This window comes from Canis lupus, chromosome 13, assembly GCF_048164855.1.
Source record: "Canis lupus baileyi chromosome 13, mCanLup2.hap1, whole genome shotgun sequence".
NCBI classification, from domain to species: Eukaryota; Metazoa; Chordata; class Mammalia; order Carnivora; family Canidae; genus Canis; species Canis lupus.
The window spans coordinates 19612450-19632939 of NC_132850.1; the positions used below are offsets into that span (position 1 = coordinate 19612450).

The window sequence follows — 20490 nt, forward strand, 5'->3', positions numbered from 1 at the left end:
TTCCCTGTCTTCTTCCTCTTTACTCTCCAGAACATAGAACATGGTGGCAAGAAACTGCTGGACACTGAGGTGGGTGAAGAAGTAGCAGCCCTTATGGTGTTTGCCCTCCTGGAAGATATACTTGTTCAGGAAAGGAGGAAGGTTAGACATTTTTGACACAAGTCTGCAAACGTCATCAAACACAGATACCTGTGTCCACGTGCCCTCAGCAGCCGGAAGACATGGAGCCTCCATTGGAGCTTGGTGGTACAAAGTGGAACAGCTGTTAGGTGCCTGCATGAACTGGCTGCAGAGGAAACAGAAACAGCCATGTGGTCGTTTGGCAAGTCTTCCCCCTTCTCCATCTGCAGGTTCAGACAAGTGTAGATGATGATCCAGCACAGAGCAGGAAATGAGCTCATATGGAACAAGGCGGCATTGCTCTCATCAGATCAAAAGCTCACAGCACTTGATCCTTATCTTCAAAGTATTTCAGTGAATGTGCCTTCTTGCCCAGCTCTGAGAACCCTTCCATTTTTATGCAGAAGGATTGATCAACCAAGAGTCCGCACTCTCTCAAGGCCCTGGGTTAGGTGGTGATGAGTAAAGTGGCCTTGGGTAGCATTTTTCTCTTTAGCAAACTACCCAAGAGGAGAACACCAGCTTCTGGTTTTTCCAGTCACCCCATATATCATGGATAAGTGCCCCCGAGGAGACTCTCAGCTCATCAAAATCATTGATAATGGACAGGATTTTCTGCCCTTGGGCTAGAATCTCTGGGACGGCATCCTGCAGTTCAGGGTAGTCCCTGGAGACCAGCTCTGCAAAATTGTACAATCCGTTGTGGTGGAGTTCTTGGCACCTGAGATAGAAGGCAGAACGAAATCTTTGTGAGGTTGACCTGCGTATAATACAGCATCAGCTTCTTTTCCAGTATGGATTTCCCCTGGCCTGCAGGACTGTGCAGCACCACCATGTGTGGAAATGCCCTGCAGACATTTTAGGATTTAGTAATGGGATCGGCATCTCACATATTTGGAAGGATATGGACGTTTTCACTAGCCCCAGGCCAAAAGTTACTCTTAAGCCACTAAGTTTGTGGTGTTTTGTGACAGCAACCATAGAAAACTAATGTAGACAATAACAAATATTTGTTAATTAACCAACATGTTTCTAAGTAACCCTTGCATCCCAGAAGAGCTGCTAAGGAAAATTAGAAAATATATTACACTGAATGAAAACGAAAATACAACATATCACAATTTGTGAGACGCAGCTAAAGCAGTGCTTATAAGAAAATTGTTATAGCTTTAAATGCTTATCACAAGGAAAAAAAAACTATCTAAACTCAATACCCTAAGCTTCTACTTTAAGAAGCTAGTAAAAGAAAGTAAAATCAAACCCAAAGAAAGAAATAGTAAAGATTAGAGCAGAAATCAATGAAACAGAAACAGAAAAGGAATAGAGAAAATCAGTGACCCCAACTTCGTTTGTTTGAAAAGGTCAACATAAAAAAAAAGGTCAACAAACATGATCAGCCCTGAAAACAAAGCAAAACACTTGATAAACCTTTATCTAAAATGGCTACTGATTAGATCCAACCAGAAATTGCCTAATAATTCGAATAGGAGAAGCTTAATATAAAGAGTTATTAACTATAATAGGAGATTGGACTGGGGGGAGGTAGATGAGGATTGACTAGTAAAAAGTAAAAAGAACTCCAAAAAATACAAAAGCAGATTTATTTATTATTTTTTTAAGATTTTATTTATTTATCTGTTCCTGAGAGACCCAGAGAGGCAGAGACCCAGGCAGAGGGAGAAGCAGGCTCCCTGAAGGGAGCCCCATGTGGGACTTGATCCTGGGACCCGGGGTCACGCCCTGGGTCGAGGGCAGAGCTCAACCCTGGAGCTCCCAGGTGCCCCGCAAGGTCAGGTTTAAGGAGCACCCATTGGTCCCCAGAGCGGAAACAGTCCCCACAGGAGACGTAGGCCGCATCCCGGACTCGGAGGAGGCAATGGAGCAGTGCTGCCCGAGGGAGGCCCAGGCATGGCCCGCACACGGGGCTGGGGGGACCGTGAAGCCGACCTCTGGGGCTCGCAGGCAAACCATTCACAGGGGCCACGGGGCCTTTCCCCGCAGAGCTGCCTTGCTGGGGGGTGTACCGGGAACTGCGCCCAGGGAGGGGCCCTGTATGGGCCCGGAACCTGCTAGAAGTGGATGCTGCAGAGGCCATGTGCTACCAGGGATGTGCTCTGCAGGAACCTGTACTGCTGGAGCCAGGCCCTAAGCTGCGGAAGCCTGTGTGGGAGCCTGGTCTGCAAAGTCCCTGTCTTCTGCAGGAGTCCGCCTCAGTAAGCACATTGGAACCAGGGAGAGATCTTTTTCTTCTCCAGTGATCCTCCTGTGCTCTCTACTGACAGGACAACATGGTACCAGCTGGCAAAGAGGAAATATTTACAGGGTCCAACCCCATCATTGCAGAGCAGGCGATGAAGCTTTTATTTTGAGCTGAGAAGCAATTAATTGATGACTGGTCTGCTGATCAAGGAAAAAAAAAAAAAAAGAACGAAGACACAAGATAGCAAAATCAGGAATGAATGTAAGGCCACTACAGACTTTATAATTAGAAGGACTCTAAAAGAATATTATGAACAACTTTATTCAACTTAGATGAAAAGACAAATCCCTAGAAATACTAGAACTGATTTAAGAAGAAATAGAAGAGCTGCATTAACATATAAAAAGTACAGATGAAAAAAAAATAAAAAATTAAAAGTACAGATGAGAATTAGTAATTTTAAGTATTCCCCACTGAAAAAGTCCAGTTCCAGATGACTTCAATGATGAATTCTCTCAATTTTTGAGGAAGAAAAATAATGCTGATCCTTCATAGTCTCTTTCTGAGAATAGTAGAGCAAGGGAAACTTTCTAACTGATTTGATTACAAAGTGGTATTATCTTGATACCAAAGCAAGCCAAAGACATAAAAATAAAGCAGCTATAGACCACTATTCAACATGGACACAGACGCAGTATCCTAAATGAAATATTAGCAAACCAATCCAGCACAATATAAGAATATGAAAAGGGTTGCTCATCATGATCAACTGAGATTTACTCCTGGAATGCAAGTTTAGTTTAATAGCAGAAAACTGTTTAATACACTTTAATAGAATGAAAGCGTTATGATCATCTCAATAGATAAAAAAGCCTCTCACAAAATCCAACTCCCATTCTTTTTGTTTTAGATTTTTAAAAATTTTGTTTATTTAGAGAGAGAAAGAGTATGAACCTGGGGAAGGACAGAAAGAAAGGGAGAGGGACACCTGGTGGCTCAGCAGTTTAGCACCTGCCTTTGGCCCAGGATGTGATCCTGGAGACCCAGGATCGAGTCCCATGTTGGGCTCCCCACAGGGAGCCTGTTCTCCCTGTGCCTGTGTCTCTACCTCTCTCTCTCTGTCTCTGTCTCTCATGAATAAATAAAATCTTAAAAAAAAAAAAAAAGAAGGAAAGGGAGAGACACAATTTCAAGTAAACTCTGTTCTGAGGGCAGAGCATGATATGGGGCTCAATCCCATGATCCCGAGATCATGATCTGAGCTGAAACCAAAAGTTGGTCACTCAACTGACCTAGCCACCCCCGCACCCCCAACTCCCATTCTTTTTTTTTTTTTTTTTAATTTTTATTTATTTATGATAGTCACACAGGGAGAGAGAGAGAGAGAGGCAGAGACACAGGCAGAGGGAGAAGCAGGCTCCATGCACCGGGAGCCCGACGTGGGATTTGATCTCAGGTCTCCAGGATCCCACCCTGGGCCAAAGGCAGGCGCCAAACCGCTGCGCCACCCAGGGATCCCCCAACTCCCATTCTTGATAGAACTCTCACCAAACTAGGTAGAAGGAAATTACTTCAAACTAATAAAGCGTAACAAAACCTGTAGTTAACATCCTACCATGTGGTAAAAGACTGAATGCTTTTCCCTTAAGATTGAGAACAAAGAAAGGATGTCTGCTTTCACCACCATGTTTGAACATTGTAGTAGAGATTTTTTTTTAAGATTTTATTTATTTATTCATAGAGATGCAGAGAGAGAGAGAGAGAGAGAGGCAGAGACACAGGCAGAGGGAGAAGCAGGCTCCATGAAGAGAGCCCGACGTGGGACTCGATCCCGGGACTCCAGGATCATGCCCTGGGCTGCAGGCGGCGCTAAACCGCTGTGCCACCGGGGCTGCCCTGTAGTAGAGATTTTAATCATTGCAATAAGACAAGAAAAAGAAATTAAAGTCCTACTAACTGTAAAGAAAGAAGCAGTGCTGTCTTTATTTGCAAATGACATGACTTTATATTTAGAAAATCATGGGCAGCCCCTGTGGCTCAGTGATTTAGCACTGCCTTCAGTCCAGGGCCTGATCCTGGAGACCTGGGATTGAGTCCCATGTCGGGCTCCCTGCATGGAGCCTGCTTCTCCCTCTGCCTGTGTCCTTGCCTCTCTCTGTGTGTCTTTCATGAATAAAAAAATATTAAAAGAAAGAAATGCAAATACTTTTGAATAACTAAAACAACTTTGTAAAGGAACAAAGTTGAAATTTTTGTACTACCTGATTTCAAACCTTACTATAAAGATAGAATAATTCAGGCAGTGTGGTTTAGCATAAATATAGACTTGCAGATCAGTGGAACAGAATAATGAATCTGGAAATAAACTTTTACATTTATGGTCACTTGATTTTCCACAAATGTCCCAGGACAATTCAATGGGGATATCTAATTCCCATAAATGGTGCTAGGACAATTAGATATCCACATAGAGGAAGAACTTAGACCACTATTTCACACCATACACAAAAATCAACCAAAATACATCACAAATCTAAATATTAGAACCAAAACTATAGCATTTCTAAAAGAAAACATCAGACAATAAACTATTTGACCTTATTCTATTTCTTAGATATGAATCAGCAGCATGATCCATAAAATTAAAAATTGATAAAGTGGACTTTGGCAAAATAAAAATTACATGCTTTTCAAAGGACACAAGAAAATGAAAAGATCAGCTACAGATTAGGAGAAAATATTTGCAAATCACATTTCTGATAAAGGGCTTGTATCCATAATCAGTAAGGAATTCTTACAACTCAGTAAAAAGACAACTCAATTTTTTTTTAATTTAAATTTTTATTTATTTATGATAGTCACACACAGAGAGAGAGAGAGAGAGAGGCAGAGACACAGGCAGAGGGAGAAGCAGGCTCCATGCACCAGGAGCCCGACGTGGGATTCGATCCCGGGTCTCCAGGATCGCGCCCTGGGCCAAAGGCAGGCGCCAAACCGCTGCGCCACCCAGGGTTCCCAACAACTCAATTTAAAAAAGTCAATGGAGGGGCGCCTGATTGTACATTGCTTTTTCTTGGTTTGGTCATTTTCTCCAGCCCATACAAAAGGACCAACCTTCTATTTTCCTTCCTTCCATTCTTTCTTCTTGTCCTTTCTTTTCTTTTCTTTTTCTCCAAAAGGAAGCTCCTTATTTGTCAGGTTTCTGAATAAGTGAATCTTTGAAAAAGAGGGTTTGAATCTCAGTAAATGAAGCCAAAATCTAGGTACTCAGAACTTGTGCCCAGACAGTGGATCGCAGATGTAGGTACTGGGCAAGATAGGGTGCTTGGAAATAGTTCTGTAACTCCAGCCTCTTCTTTTGCAGATAAAGAATCCTGTGAACAAGCTTCTGAAGCCAGTGAAGCACAAACTACAGATAGTGATGACATAGTGACACCAGTATCTCTGAAATGTCCTAAGGCAGTAAGTACACCAGGGTAATCACTTCCTATGAGACAAGGTTATAAATAATGACATTGTGCCTAATGGCCACATGGGTGAAAATAATCCAGGGTTAATGAGCCCAATGGGAAATTTAAGCTATTTAGTTAAATTTCCATTGTGAATGAATGGAAGTCTCTCGATACAGTCTCTGTTGGAAGGATCACTGTCTTGATCGGATATAAATGAGGACTTGCCTCAATCCTTCTGTTCTTTATTGAATCCCTTGCCTGGTTCCTTCATTGTGTGCTGTGATCCATGTCCAGCTTGAGTGATGCCCATTTCCTAAATCCACCTAAGGAAAGCAGGCTTACTTTGGGAGGTGGAGGCTAGAAAAGAGGGAAAGCTCAGAGAGAGCATTCAGCTTCCAAAGTTTTAGGCCTAACATTTAAAACCTGTAATTGTAATTATTTATCAAATATTTCAGCCTCAGATCTCTTGTGGAACTAACTGGAATACATACATACACATAAATATATATGTGACTAAATATCCACAGATATATTTAACAATCATTGTATTAGAGTCTTGTGGGGTTATAAGTGAGGTAGGAAACAGTCACTCTCTTGAGTGCTTTCTGATACATTTGTAGGTGCCCAAAAATATTTGTTGAATGAGAGTGACTGACTGAAAGATTGAAATCTGATTGAGGATTATGAACTTCATTAGAAACAATATGAGTATAGTGTGACCTCAAATCCAGTGGTTGGATTATGTAATAGAAACTCTAGGGTTTGTAAGAATTCAGAAAAGTGAAATTATTGCTGCTTTTTGGAAAGGTCAGAAAGCTCTTCCTTGAAAGTCAGGAAGATTATTGGAGTGGGGAGAAACCACTCAACATCAGTAGACCTGTGACTGAGTCACTCAGTGGTTGAGCGTCTGCTTTTGGCCCAGGGTGTGACCCTGGGGTCCTGGGATCGAGTTCCACATGGGGCTCCCTGTACGGAGCCTGTTTTTCCCTCTGCCTGTGTCTCTACTTCTCTCTCTGTGTCTCTCATGAATAAATAAAATCTTAAAAAAACAAAACAAAACAAAACAACAGTAGACCTAAACAGTTAAGATAGCAAATACTTAAGTGTATTTTCTTCTGAATTTTTACCTTATTTTTCTTTCGCCATTACATAATTAATATCTTGAGAAATGCTTATAAGATAGATCAGAGCCATAAGATGTTGGAACAGAACTATAACACCTTAGAGATCATAAAGGTGAAGAAGATTAACTAATGTGTCCAGGATAGAGAGCTAGCTAGCAGAAGAGCTGATCTGCAAAGTTTCTAAACTAAGCCACCTCTCAGATCACCCTGAAAAGCCGTCAGCTGGTCAGCAAATTTTTTAACTACAAGCCAGACATATTACATTTAAAATATTATTCAAAATTAAGGCTCCTCAATAAGATCTCTTTTTAGAATACTGTTGTGCATCCAAAAATGCTATTGGAGAAATTAAGTATGAAAACTGAGCTTACTGGGGAGCCTGGGTGCCTCAGTTGGTTAAGCATCCGACTTGGTTTCAGATCAGGTCATGATCTCTCAGGATGGTGAGATGAAGCCCTGCACTGGGCTCTGTGTTCAGCACGATGTCTATTTAAGATTCTCCCCCTCTCCCTCTCCCTCTGCTCCTCCCCTGCTTGCACTTGCTTTCTCTTACTCTCTTAAAAATAAAAAGAAAGAAAACTGAGCTTACTTAGCAAACACTTAGTGTTATTATCAAATTAGATTCATAGCACAGACACATAGAGTTGACCTTTGAACAACATGGGGGTTAGGAACATGATCCCTGGCACAGTTGACAACCCACATAAAATTTTTGATTCCCCCCAAAACTTAACTATTGATAACCTACTGTTGACCAGAAGGCTTACCCATTACATAAACCTTTGATTAACTTGTATTTTGTATGTTATATGTATTGTATGCTGTATTCTTACGATAAAGTCAGCTATAGAAAATGTCATTAAGAAAATCATAGGGAGGGGGATCCCTGGGTGGCGCAGCGTTTGGCGCCTGCCTTTGGCCCAGGGCGCGATCCTGGAGAACCGGGATCGAATCCCACGTCGGGCTCCCAGTGCATGGAGCCTGCTTCTCCCTCTGCCTATGTCTCTGCCTATCTCTCTCTCACACTGTGTGCCTATCATAAATAAAATAAAAAATTTAAAAAAAAAGAAAATCATAGGGAGAAGAAAGATTTACAGTACTGTACTGTATTTTTTTCTTTTCTTTTTTTTAATATTTATTTATTCATGAGAGACACACACACACACAGAGGCAAAGACACAGAGAGGCAGAGGGAGAAGCAGGCTCCATACTGGGAGCCCGATGTGGGACTCGATCCTGGAACTCGGGGATCATGACCTGAGCCAAAGGCAGTGGCTCAACCACTGAGCCACCCAGGCATCCCTGTATTTTTTTTTTAATATTTTATTTATTTATTCATGAGAGACACAGAAAGAGAGAGAGAGGCAGAGACACAGGCAGAGGGAGAAGCAGGCTGCATGCAGAGAGCCCGACGCGGGACTCGATCCCGGGTCTCCACGATCACGCCCTAGGCCGAAGGTGGTGCTAAACTGCTGAGCCACCCGGGGCTGCCCTGTACTGTATTTTTTAAAAAATATTTAAGAGAGAGAGAGCATGCCTGCAGGAGCAGGAAGAGGAGAGAGGGAGAGGGACAAGCAGACTTAGAGCTGAGCACAGAGCCCACACAGGACTCAGTCCATGACCCTGAGATCATGACCTGAGCTGAAATCAAGGGACTGAGCCCCTGGGTGCTCCTGTACCGATTTATCCCAAAAAATCCACATATAAGAGGACCCACGTCATTCAAACCTCTGTTGTTCAAGAGTCAACTATACTCAATCATTACTGTATTTCAGAATAGTTACGCATAAAGATCCAGGGGTTGTAGGACCAGAGATGATACTTGAGCTTTTTTTTTTTTCTTTCTTATGAATGATATTAAGCAGTACATGTTTTTCTTTTTAAAACCTTCTTATTTTGGGGCACCTGCTCAGTGGTTGAGCTTCTGCCTTGGACCCAAGGTGTGACCCCGGGGTCCCAGGATTGAGTCCTGGGATTGGCTTCCCCGCAGGGAACCTGCTTCTCCCTCTGCCTGTGTCTCTGCCTCTCTCTTATTTTGAGATGATTAAAGATTTGTAAACAGTTGCACAAAAAATGTACAGGCAGGTGCCATGTACCATTCACATAGTTTTTTGCATGTTTTTTCTTTTTTTTCTTTTCTTTTTTTTTTTTTTTTTTCTTTTTTGGTGTACATTATTCTGAAATGTGCATTTACCATCAGTAACATTTTGGGAGTCCTTGCATGTTGATATATTCAGCTTTTTCTAGTTCATTTCTCTTAGCTGCTGATCAGTATTTTGTTAAAATAATATGTGACTTTTTTTTCTTTAAAGATTTTATTTATTTATTCATTTATTCATGATAGTCACACAGAGAGAGACAGAGAGGCAGAGACACAGGCAGAGGGAGAAGCAGGCTCCATGCAGGGAGCCCAACGTGGGACTCGATCCAGGGTCTGAGGATCTCGCCCTGGGCCAAAGGCAGGCGCCAAACCACTGCACCATCCAAGGATCCCAATATGTGACTTTTTATTTAGACAGACCTCAGTGGGCAACACTGACTGAACTTTAATGCTCCGTACTTGACGTTCATTAACTCACCAAAGCCTCAGGGCAGCGCTGGGGGTTGTTAAGTCCTTAGTGAGTAATTGCGGGGGTGCCTGTCTTAGTATTTGCCAGGCTCTGTGGACACAAGATGACGACTAAGCCAGACTTGGTCCCTTCACTCTTGAATCTTACATTCTACTGAGGGAAAACAGATGTAAATCAGTGAGCAAAGAAATAAGGTATTTGTTGATTTTAAATACAACAAAGAAAATTTGAATAATAATTAGCAATAGAATGGGTTGTGGCACCTGGCTGGCTAGGGGGTTGTAGGTTTGAGCCCCAGGCCGCGGGAAGAGATTACTCAAAAATAAAGTCTATATAAAAAGAGACGCCTGGGTGGCTCAGGGGGTGATCCCCGGGTCCCGGGATAGTCCTGCTTTACCGCCCGCCCCCCTCCCCCCCGCAGGGAGCCTGCTCCTCCCTGGGCCTGTGTCTCCGCCTCTGTGTGTGTGTGTGTGTGTGTGTGTGTCTCCTGAATAAATAAATGAATCTTTAAAAAAAATCGCTAGTGAGACCCACCTAGCTGAGCCGTGTCAAAACCCACACGTGGAGAACACCATAGAGAGCCGGTGTTTGCTGGGCGGGGATGGTAGGAGGGCTGTGCGAGGGTTGCCGAGGGGGCCGCATCATGGTTCTGATGTGAATTTGTTGAGAAACGGCCTCTGAGCTTCCTAGGAGAAGGCCCAAGAGCTCTGCTTGCTTCCCAAGAGAAGAAAAGACGGGGGTGGGGGTAGATCTTTGGAGAAGTGAGGGTACCGGCCCGGCAAGCTGCAGGACCAGAGAGCGCTCCCAGATGACAAGGGCCAACCGCGGCCGTTGGGGCCATCCCGGATGCTCCTCGCGCGAGTCATGACAGGGCCGTACCCCTGCCCTCCGCTTATTTCTTGCAACTGCAAGGATGTCAGCCCTCCCGGTGTTCCTAACACAAAAATGGGCACCGGGCGTGTGGAAAGGGAGGCCGGGGCCGCGGCGGCAACCCCGCAGCGGGGGCGAAGGCCTGGCTCCGTGGCAGGCACCTGTGGGGCGGGAGGCTCTGGGGGCAGCTTGGCCTGCTCGCCCATTCCGAAGCTCCGTTAGACGGAATATGTCTAAGGTTGTTGCGTCCGGGAGGGTAGCGTGCTAATCAGATGGAGCATCGCTAATCTATAGGAAATAAGTAAGAGTTTTCCCTGTCAGGACTCGGAGAAGATGTGCATTGAAGTGATCTCGCTGGCCTTCAACCCAGAGGCTGAAGTGATGGGTGATGAGACTGTGAGGCAGGTGTACGTAGAGTACAAGTTCTGCGATGTGCCCTTGTCAGAGACAGAGACTCCGGTGTCCCTGAGGAAACCGAGGGCAGGAGAAGAGATCCACTTCCACTTCAGCAAAGGTGACGCATCCCTTGTGATTGGCTGGGGGGCGGTTCTGAGGGCTCAGGCCTGCCCGGCCCGGCCAACGGGCTGGAGGCAGCCATTTTCTTTTATTTATCAAAGTGATATATGCATACGGTCTTACTTAATTTTTTGTTTTTAAAATATTTTACTATTTTTTATTTTAATTCCAGTATAGTTCGCATACAGTGTTATAGTAGCTTTAGGTGTACAACATAAGGCGGGGACAAATCTATACCTTATTCAGCGCTCCTCGTGATGAGCGCACCCTTGCAATCCATCACCTGTTTCACCCATCCCCCTACCCTCCTCTTCTCCATACTTAAGAGTCTGAATTTTTGGTTTGTCTCTTTTTTTTCCGGTGTTCATTGTTATTTCACTCAGCCTTCTATCCTCTAGATCAATCCACAGTGGCTGCATCAGTTTGCATTCCCAACAACAGTGCAAGAGGTTTCCTTTTTCTCCACATCCTCGCCAACACTTGCTGTTGCTTGTGTTTTTAGTTTTAGCCATTCTTACAGGTGTAAGGTGGGATCTCATTGTGGTTTTGATTTGCGTTTCCCCGATGGTGAGTGATTTTAATCATCTTTTTATGTGTCTGCTGGACATCTGGTGAAATGTCTGTTCATGTCTTCTGCCCTACTTTTACTTTTTTGGTTTTTTTATTTTTTATTTTTTTTTCCTACTTTTCAATAAGATTATTTGTTTTTTGAGTGTTCAGTTATATCAGTTCTTTATATATTTTGGATACTAACCCTGTAAAGGGTGTGTCATTTGCAAGTATCTTCTTCCATTCACCAGGCTGCCTTTTAATTTTGTTGATTTTTTCCTTTGCTGTGTAGAAGATTTTTATTTTGATGTAGTTCCAGTAGTTTATTTTTCTTTTATTTCACTTGCCTTAGGAGACATGTTTAGAAAGAAGTTGCTGTGGCCGACGTCTGAAAAGTTACTGTCTTTGCTCTCTTCTAGGATTTTTATGGTTTCAGGTCTCAAATTTAAGACTTTAATCTATGTTGAGTTTGTGTGCGTGATGTAAGAAAGTGGTCCAGTTTCATTCTTTTGCTGTAGCTGTTCAGTTTTCCTGACACCATATGTTGAAGAGACTTTTTTCTGTTGCATATTTTTGCTTCCTTTGTCAAAAATCAATTGACCATGTAATTGTGGTTTTGTTTCTGGGCTCTCTATTCTGCTCCATTGATCTATGTGTCTGTTTCTGTACCAGCACCACACTGTTTTGATGACTGCACCTTTGTAGTGTATCTTGAAATCTTGGAGATTGTGATGCCTCCAGCTTTTTCTTTTTCAAGATTATTTGGCCTATTTGGGATCTTTTGTGGTTCCATACAAATTTTAGGAATATTTATTCTAGTAATATTTATTTTACTGTGAAGAATGCTGGTGATATTTTGATAGGGGTTGCAATAAATCTGTAGATTCCTTTGGATAGCATGGACGTTTGAACAATATTTGTTCTTCCAATCATTGCACATGGAATATCTTCCCATTTGTTTGTGTCCTCTTTAATTTCTTTCATCATTGTTTTATAGTTTTTCAGAGTAGGTCTTTCATCTCCTTGGTTAAATTTGTTCCTAAAATAAATATTTTATTATCTTTGGTGCAATTGTAAATGAGATTGCTTTCTTAATTTCTTTTTCTGTTACTTCATTATTGTACATAGAAATGCAATGAGGAGCGCCTGGTGGCTCAGTTGGTTAAGCATCTGACTCTTAATCTAAGTTCAGGTCTTGATCTCAGGGTTGTGAGTTCAAGCCCAGTGTGGAGCCTACTGAAAATAATAATAAGAAGAAGAATAAGAATAAGAAAAGCAGCAGATTTCTGTTTTTCATCTTGTATCCTGCGACCTTACTAAATTCATTTATCAGTTCTAATAGTTTTTTGGTGGAGTCTTTAGGGTTTTCTATATATAGTATCATGTTATCTGCAAATAGTGAAAGTTTTACTTCTTCCTTACCAGTTTGGATGCTTTCTTTTTTCTTTTTAAGATTTTATTTATTTATTCAGGAGAACACACACACAGAGAGAGAGAGAGAGAGAGGCAGAGACCCAGGCAGAGGGAGAAGCAGGCTCCATGCAGGGAGCCCGATACAGGATTCAATCCCGAGTCTCCAGGATCAGGCCCTGGGCTGAAGGTGGCGCTAAACCACTGAGCCATCGGGGCTGCCCTAATTCTTTTTTCTTGTCTGATTCCTGTGGCTACTACTTCCGATACTGTGTTGAATAAAAGTGGTAAGAAAGAACATCCTTGTCTTGTTTCTGGTCTTAGTGGGAAAGCTCTCAGTTTTTCACCATTGAGTATGATGTTCGCTGTGGGTTTTCCATTATGGCCTTTTTTATGTTGAAGAATGTCCCCTCTAAACCTACTTTGTTGAGGGGTTTTTATCATGAATGGATATTGTACTTTGTCAAATGCTTCCTCTCCATTTATTGAAATGATCTTACTGATGCGATGTATCACATTGATTGATTTGCAAATATTGAAATACCCTTGTATCCTGGAAATAAACCCCACTTGATTGTGGTGAATGATTTTTTAAATGTATTGTTGGATTTGGTTTGCTAATATTTTGTTGAGGATTTTTGCATCTGTGTTCATCAGAGATACTGGCCTGTAGTTCTCTTTTTTTGTAGTGTCTTTATCTGGTTTGGTTTCAGGATAATGCTGGCCTCATGGAATGAATTTTGAAGTTTTCTTGCTTCTTGTATTTTTGGGAATATTTGAGATATTACGTATTAACACTTCTTTAAATATTTGGTAGAGGGATCCCTGGGTGGCTCAGCGGTTTAGCGCCTGCCTTTGGCCCAGGGCGCGATTCTGGAGTCCCGGGATCAAGTCCCATCAGGCTCCCGGCATGGAGCCTGCTTCTCCCTCCTCCTGTGTATCTGCCTCTCTCTCTCTCTATGATAAATAAATAAATCTTTAAAAAAAATAATAAATGTTTGGTAGAATTTGGGGATCCCTGGGTGGCTCAGTGGTTTAGTGTTTGCCTTCGGCCCAGGGCATGATCCTGGAATCCCGGATTCTAGTCCCATGTTGGGCTCCCTGCATGGAGCCTGCTTCTCCCTCTGCCTGTGTCTCTGCCTCTCTCTCTTTGTGTGTCTCATGAATGAATAAAATCTTTAAAAAGAGAGAGAGAGAGAGAGAGAGCAGATACATGGTATGACTTTGATCTTTTTAAATTTTTTGAGACTTGTGGCCTTATATGTGATCTATTCAGGAGACTGTTGCATATACACTTGAAAAGAATGTGTATTCTGTTGTTTTGGGATGGAATGTTCTGAATATATCCGTTAAATCCACCTGGTCCAATGTGTCATTCAAAACCACTGTTTCCTTGTTCATTTTCTGTTTGGATGATCTGTCCATTGATGTAAGTGGGATTGTGCATATGGTTTTAAAATATCAAATAAGCCTAGAAAGATTTTTAATTAAAGTTAAACAGTCCTGTAGTGCCTGGGTGGCTCAGTGGTTGATGTCTGCCTTTGGCTCAAGTTGTGGTCCCGGGGTCCTGGGATTGAGTCCTGCATCATCAGGTTCCTTGTGGGAGGCCTGCTTCTTCCTCTGCCTGTGTCTCTGCCTCTCTCTCTTTGTGTCTCTCATGAATAAATAAATAAAATCTTGTAAAAAAAACAAACAGTCCCTTTTTTTCCATTCTTTCTCCACAAATCAATCTGTTGTCATCCCCAGCCTTCTCAGTCCACCAACCCCTTTTTCTGCTGTATCTTGTTATTTAACTCCATATTTCTGAGTAATGTTTCTGTTGCAATTTCCTAACACACCAATTTTAGATATTATGTGCTCACTTCCTGTCATGGCACATAAAATTTGTCTCTTACTCTACATCCTTGTTTCCTTCCTCCTATATAGTTGGATCAAAACTTTCATTTAATCCAACCCTAGTTGTCTCCATTATTATGGATATGTAAATATTCTTTTTTTTTAAAAAAGATTTTAGGGGATCCCTGGGTGCCTCAGTGGTTTGGTGCCTGCCTTTGGCCCAGGGCGTGATCCTAGAGTCCCGGGATCGAGTCCTGTGTCAGGCTCCAGGCATGGAGCCTACTTCTCTCTCTGCCTGTGTCTCTGCCTCTCTCTCTCTCTCTCTCATAAATAAATAAATAAATCTTAAAAAAATAAAAAAGATTTTATTTATTTATTCATGAGAGACACAGAGAGGCAGAGACACAGGCAGAGGGAGAAGCAGGCTCCATGCAGGGAGCCCGACCTGGGACTGGATCCCAGGTCTTTGGGATCAAGCCCTGAGCTGAAGGCAGACGTTTAACCGCTGGGCCACCCAGGCGTCCCTGGATATGTAAGTATTCTTATAGAACCAAGTGGCATGCCATGGTTATATTTCCTTTTTTGTTTATTATTCTGCATGAATTTTTCATTTGCTCCATTTTCATTATGCCTGTTGTAGTTCTTTTCACATCCTCTAACCACTTTCCAAGTTTTCCAATAATCAAACCTGTCAAATGATGCATCAATTGTTTTTCCTTGAAGACCTCTCTTCAGCCCAGCATTCAGCAATTACCGGCTGCTGCCATTTGGAGAATTTGATTTAATTCTCACTATTCTAGATTTCCTGTCTCCTGGGTTCTCTGTCATCCTCTGATTCACTTCTAATGAGAAAGAGAAAGAATATATTGGAAGGAAACATTTTGAGAGCATGATGCATGAAATCTCTGTATTCTACTCCTTTATTCAGTTGATTATTAGGCAAGCATAGAAATCTATTTTTAAAACATTGTTATTCAGAATTTCAAGGCAGTTGGTCAGTGGTCTTTGCCAGGAGTCTAGCCTTTGTATGACAACTACCTCTACGTGTCCAGAAGGCTTTAACATTTTGTTGTTATCTTTAGTGTTCTTAAATTTCAGAATAATGTGTATATTTTCCTCTAATTGTTCTAGCTGTTCAGGGGGCTCTTTCAATCTGGAAGCTTGTGGCTTTTAATTCTGGGAAATTTTGTTGCATTTCCTTGAAAATTTTGTCCTCACGATTTTCTCATTTTCTTAGTAGAGTTTCTGAACTTCCGAATTGATGTTCTGATTTTCTAATTTCCTTCCTATAATCCTACCTCTACCTTTTCTTTGTATTTTGGGTAAATTTCCTTAACTTTTTTTTAAGATTGTATTTTGAAGTATGGCTCGGCCCGTTAAGCCTCTGACTGTTGACTTCAGCCGAGGTCGTGAGGTCCACCCGGCCCGCGGGGTCTTGGAGCCTGCTTAGGGTTCCCTCTCTCTCCCTCTGCTCCGTCTCCCAAAGCAAACAAAAACAACGCACACTGAGGAGCCCTGCGGCCGCGGGGCTCAGTCCCCGCCGGGGTCTTACTCCGTGACCCGCGGGCCCGCACTTCCTCCTTCCTCCGTCACCAAGGTCCTGGGGTCGGTCCTGGATGTGCGCGGGCTGCCGGGGAGGCAGCCTGGCGGCGGGTCTTGCTCTGCCCCCGCCCCCCTGGTCCGCGTGCCCCGCACCCCGGCGGAGGAGGGTCTGGGGCTGCCGCGGCCCCATGCGGACACCGGGGTGGAGGGGGAGCTGGGGGGGTGGAGCTGGGGGTCCCGGAGCTGGGGGGGCGGAGCTGGGGGGGCGGAGCTGGGGGTCCCGGAGCTGGGGGTCCCAGAGCTGGGGGGGCGGAGCTGGGGGTCCCGGAGCTGGGGGTCCCAGAGCTGGGGGGGCGGAGCTGGGGGTCCCGGAGCTGGGGGTCCCAGAGCTGGGGGTCCCAGAGCTGGGGGGGCGGAGCTGGGGGTCCCGGAGCTGCGCGGTGGCGCTGACCCTCGGCTTCCCCTCCCCGAGCCCAGTGATCCACCTGGACCCGCTGACGCACGCGGCCCGAAGGCAGTTCCTGCGCGACGCGCTGAGCGGACGGGGCCGCGAGCAAGGACGGTAAGGGCGCCTGCGAGCGTGCGCGCTTGTGTGTGTGTGTGTGTGTGTGGGGGGGTGCGAGTGTGTGTGGGGGGGTGGGAGTGTGGGTGGTCCCTGGAGCCCGGCCCGCCGCCCCCTGAACGCGTCCACCTCCGGCGGCTCCGACCCGGCCTGGGGCCCGACCGCGAGGCGCCCCCACGCGTGACCGCAGGCACAGGCCGCTCGCCGCCCGCTCTCCCGACGGTTCCACATTTAGGGTCGTCAAGTAGCCTCCACACCCGGCTTGGAGCCCAGCGCGGGGCCTGAACTCACAACCCCGAGATCAAGGCGTGACCTGGGGGCAGCCGGGGGGCGCAGCGGTTGAGCGCCGCCTTCAGCCCGGGGCCTGATCATGGGGCTCTGGGTTCGAGTCCCGTGTCGGGCTCCCTGCGGGGAGCCTGCCTCTCCCTCTCCCTCTGTCTCTCATGAATAAATAAACTAAAAACAAAACAAAACAAAACAAAAAACAAAGGCCGTGCCCCGAGAGCCGCGCAGGCCCCGAGCTAGGTCTTCACAGCCCCGTCTGCAGGGTCGCGTTGACCGTGGTGCGGCTGCGCTGAGCCGTGGGCTGGCCCGGTTTCAGGCCGGTGTCCCTGCTGCTCCCGCGACCCCAGGAGACCCCACCCCGGAGGTCCCCAGCGAAATGCACGGGACGGTTCCCAACAAACGAGCTCACGGTTTCGCTGACATCTGGAACTCAGATGTGAGTGGGCGTCTGCTTGGGGTTTTCGTTTGGGGCCGGATCAGCGACCGGCGTCACCCCCAGGCGTGTGGCGGGAGCTGGCTGGGCGCCGCCTTGGCCCCGCACGTTCCTGGACTTGCCTGGACTCCGTGTGCATCGGACGGGAAGGGCCCCGCGAGCCCCGGGCGCGCAGGGGTCCGGGCGGGGTCCCCCACGCCGCCGGCTTCCAGCCCCCGGCCCCCGGCCCCCGGCCCCCGGCCTCTGGCCATCAGCCCCCAGCCTCCAGCCTCCGCCCCGGCCTGCAGCTGGCCCGCGGCCTCCATGCCCGACTTACAGTCTTTCTTCCGCCCCCGCGTTCCTGGGACACTCCCTCCCTTCCCTCTCTCGCAGTGGTAGGCTTTTTTCTGGGGGGCGGGTTTCCTATTCGGTTTTAGATCCCGATTTCTACCTCCCTTCCTGCCGCCGCCCCCCTGGCCAGGTCGCGGGCCTCTAAGGAGGCCGCGTGGCTCCAAGGCCCGACCCCACTGGGGGCCCTCTCGTCCCAGAGCATCACTGGGCGCGGCCTCTGGGCCACACCTGAGACCACGAAGTGTGTTGGAGGCGCCCGCAGGGCCTGGCGCGCTCAGGGAAGCATCCGACCCTGATCTCAGAGCAGCTCTTGACCTCGGGGCTGTGAGTCGAAAAATAAACACACGCGCACACACACACAGGAGACATTCGAACAGCGGCCTGGACCCAGAAAGGGGCGACCCCGCAGGGCCGCGGCCCCTCAGCGGCTGGCCTTGTCCCTGGAGGTGCGGCTGCCCCCTCATAGACCAGTGTCGCTTGGGGCCCGGCCAGGCCACTCTCAGGATTTCTGCTTTTTGACTTGATCCTGGCCAGCTGCGATTTTAAGAGCCTGAGGTTTTAGCCCCACTCTTGCTTCCTTAGCACTATTAGTGACCAGTATCTGCTTTAAAAAAATTACTAGGGATCCACAGCGTCCAGAATAGGAAACCCGGCAAAGGGCAGGTCGCCTGGGGGCCTCCCAGCAGAGGGGCGCGCAGCAGTGAGCACGGCCTGGGGGCGGCCTGAGTTCACCGAACACACTGAACTGTGCACTTTAAAATGGTTGAGATAGTGAACTTATGTGTGAATTTTATCTCGACAAATCTAGTAGGTGCTAGGTGCTAGGTGCTAGAACTCAGTGCCATTGTTTGCTGGGCCGAATCCAGAGAACAAGGGCGGCGGGCGGTCGCCTGCTCACCGTGGGTCGAGGTGCTGGCGCCCCAGGGCCCTGCCTCCAGGCTTGCGGCTTGGAGGAACCAGCTTTTTAAACGTTTTGCAATTCTGTATTCCTTCTGTCTTTCTCTGCTCCAGTTTGATACCCAAATTTTCTTTTATTTAGTAATCTAAAACTCTTCTCATTCTTCTTTAATCTTGGTTTGTGTGCAGATACCTTCACTGCCTTGGTCAAATCTTTCTCTTTCTTTTTTTCTTCCTTTTTGTTCTTAAGATTTTATTTGACACACACACACACAGAGAGAGAGAGAGAGAGAGAGAGCACAAGCAGAGGGAACAACAGACTCCCCGCTGAGCAGGGAGCCCGACGTGAGGCTTGATCCCTGGACCCTGGGATCATGACCTGAACCCCAGGGCAGAGGCTTAACTGACTGAGCCCACGGGGGCTCCTGACCTTTCTTCAGAGCTGCAGGCTCTCTTGCAAAGCATCCCGTCTAAACAGTTTTGACACAACTTGATCAACTATACCGTCTCGAGTCTTCATTCCTGCCTCCCTGGGCCTGGTGTTGCTTCGCACAGGCTCCTTACTCTGGCTGTTCGTCGTGTAGGATGCAGGCCAGGGAAGAGTGGCTCAGGGGAACATGGTGTAACTCGTGACGGCTCTGACCTTCATGTATGTACTTTAGGCTCTACGGTAGCAGCAGTACCGAGTTACATGGAATTTTCCCCTCTTTAGTTTAAAGTTCACGGTGGTAAGTGATCCTCTGGACGACGAAAAGGAATGTCAAGAGGTGGGATACGCGTTTCTGGAGCTGCGCCAGGTCATGGAATCAGGAGACCTCGTGGAACAAGAGCTAGAGAGTGAGTAATGAGTTCTCCTGCTTCTCGGTCTGACTTCTTTCTCAGGCGGTCAGCCTCATCACGAATCCTTTTCCTGTTTTACCTTCATTTTGTGATGATCACTGTGAAGCTGATTATACAAACTGGGTCCAGATCCCTACGGGCATAGTTAGTTCTGGAGCAAGCGTCAGAGCACTCCGTTGTCTCGGTTGGCCCGTGTGCATGACATGCGGTTCAGGACAACTGGAATACAGTTTTTTTTTTAAAGATGTTATTTATTTTACTCGTGAGATGGAGGGAGGCAGAGGGAGATGCAGGCTCCCATGGAGCAGAGCGCCTGCCGTGGGGCTTGGTCATGGGGCTTGGTCTCGGGGCTCTGGGCGTCCTGCTGGAGTCAGAGGCACAAGCCCAACCGCACGAGGCAGCCGGGCACCCGGGGTGCAGGCTTTTAGGACTCTGCAGTGTCTGAAACGGGGATTTTGGAGAGCCATATATGTAGAGATCAGAATCCCTGACGGCTCTTCAGGATGTGAGGTCTGTAAAGGCGGCCCGTGCGCCTCCTGTAAGGCGCGGCCTTGCCCATCTCTCCCACAGACGCCGACTCTCCTGCCCCCTTGGGATTTGTTGCCAAGTTCGTTTTGGTTCCCAGAGCTTACCGGCCCTGCTCCAGAAGTGGCTGCATCCTCTCACTTCCGCCCCATTTCCACCTGCTACTGTGCTTCTGCACAAAGTCTGACCACCACATTCTTCCGAGGCCCATTTTTAACATTATTTGCTGCAAGATTGGCGGGCTTCGGAAACCTTAGCACTGGAATGCCGGCGGGCGGGCCGTTCTGTGCTCGCTGGGGTCTCCCCCTCACCTCCCCGCGAGGCTCCGTAGGCTGGGGGGCTGCCCCCAGCGGTCCCGGGGCCGCCCTCCTCCGCCTTCCCCAGCTCTGCTCCCTGGACGCCGGCCCTTCGCACTGTGCAGGGATCCCC

The 20490-nt window shown here is 46.5% G+C and overlaps 1 protein-coding gene across 11 annotated transcripts in view; it reads left to right on the forward strand.

Annotated features, from left to right (window-relative positions):
• Positions 1 to 20490, forward strand: part of LOC140602754 (X-linked retinitis pigmentosa GTPase regulator-interacting protein 1-like) — a 61993-nt gene that overhangs the window by 17048 nt on the left and 24455 nt on the right. For all 11 annotated transcript variants that reach the window (XR_012005643.1, XR_012005644.1, XM_072772788.1 and 8 more), the window contains 4 exons: positions 5685 to 5782; positions 10658 to 10850; positions 16667 to 16751; positions 19409 to 19533. Coding sequence is in view for 9 of the 11 variants with exons in the window: in XM_072772788.1 (XP_072628889.1) it covers positions 5685 to 5782; positions 10658 to 10850; positions 16667 to 16751; positions 19409 to 19533 (501 nt within the window). In the remaining 2 variants the exon portion in view is untranslated. The remainder of the gene's footprint in view (positions 1 to 5684; positions 5783 to 10657; positions 10851 to 16666; positions 16752 to 19408; positions 19534 to 20490) is intronic.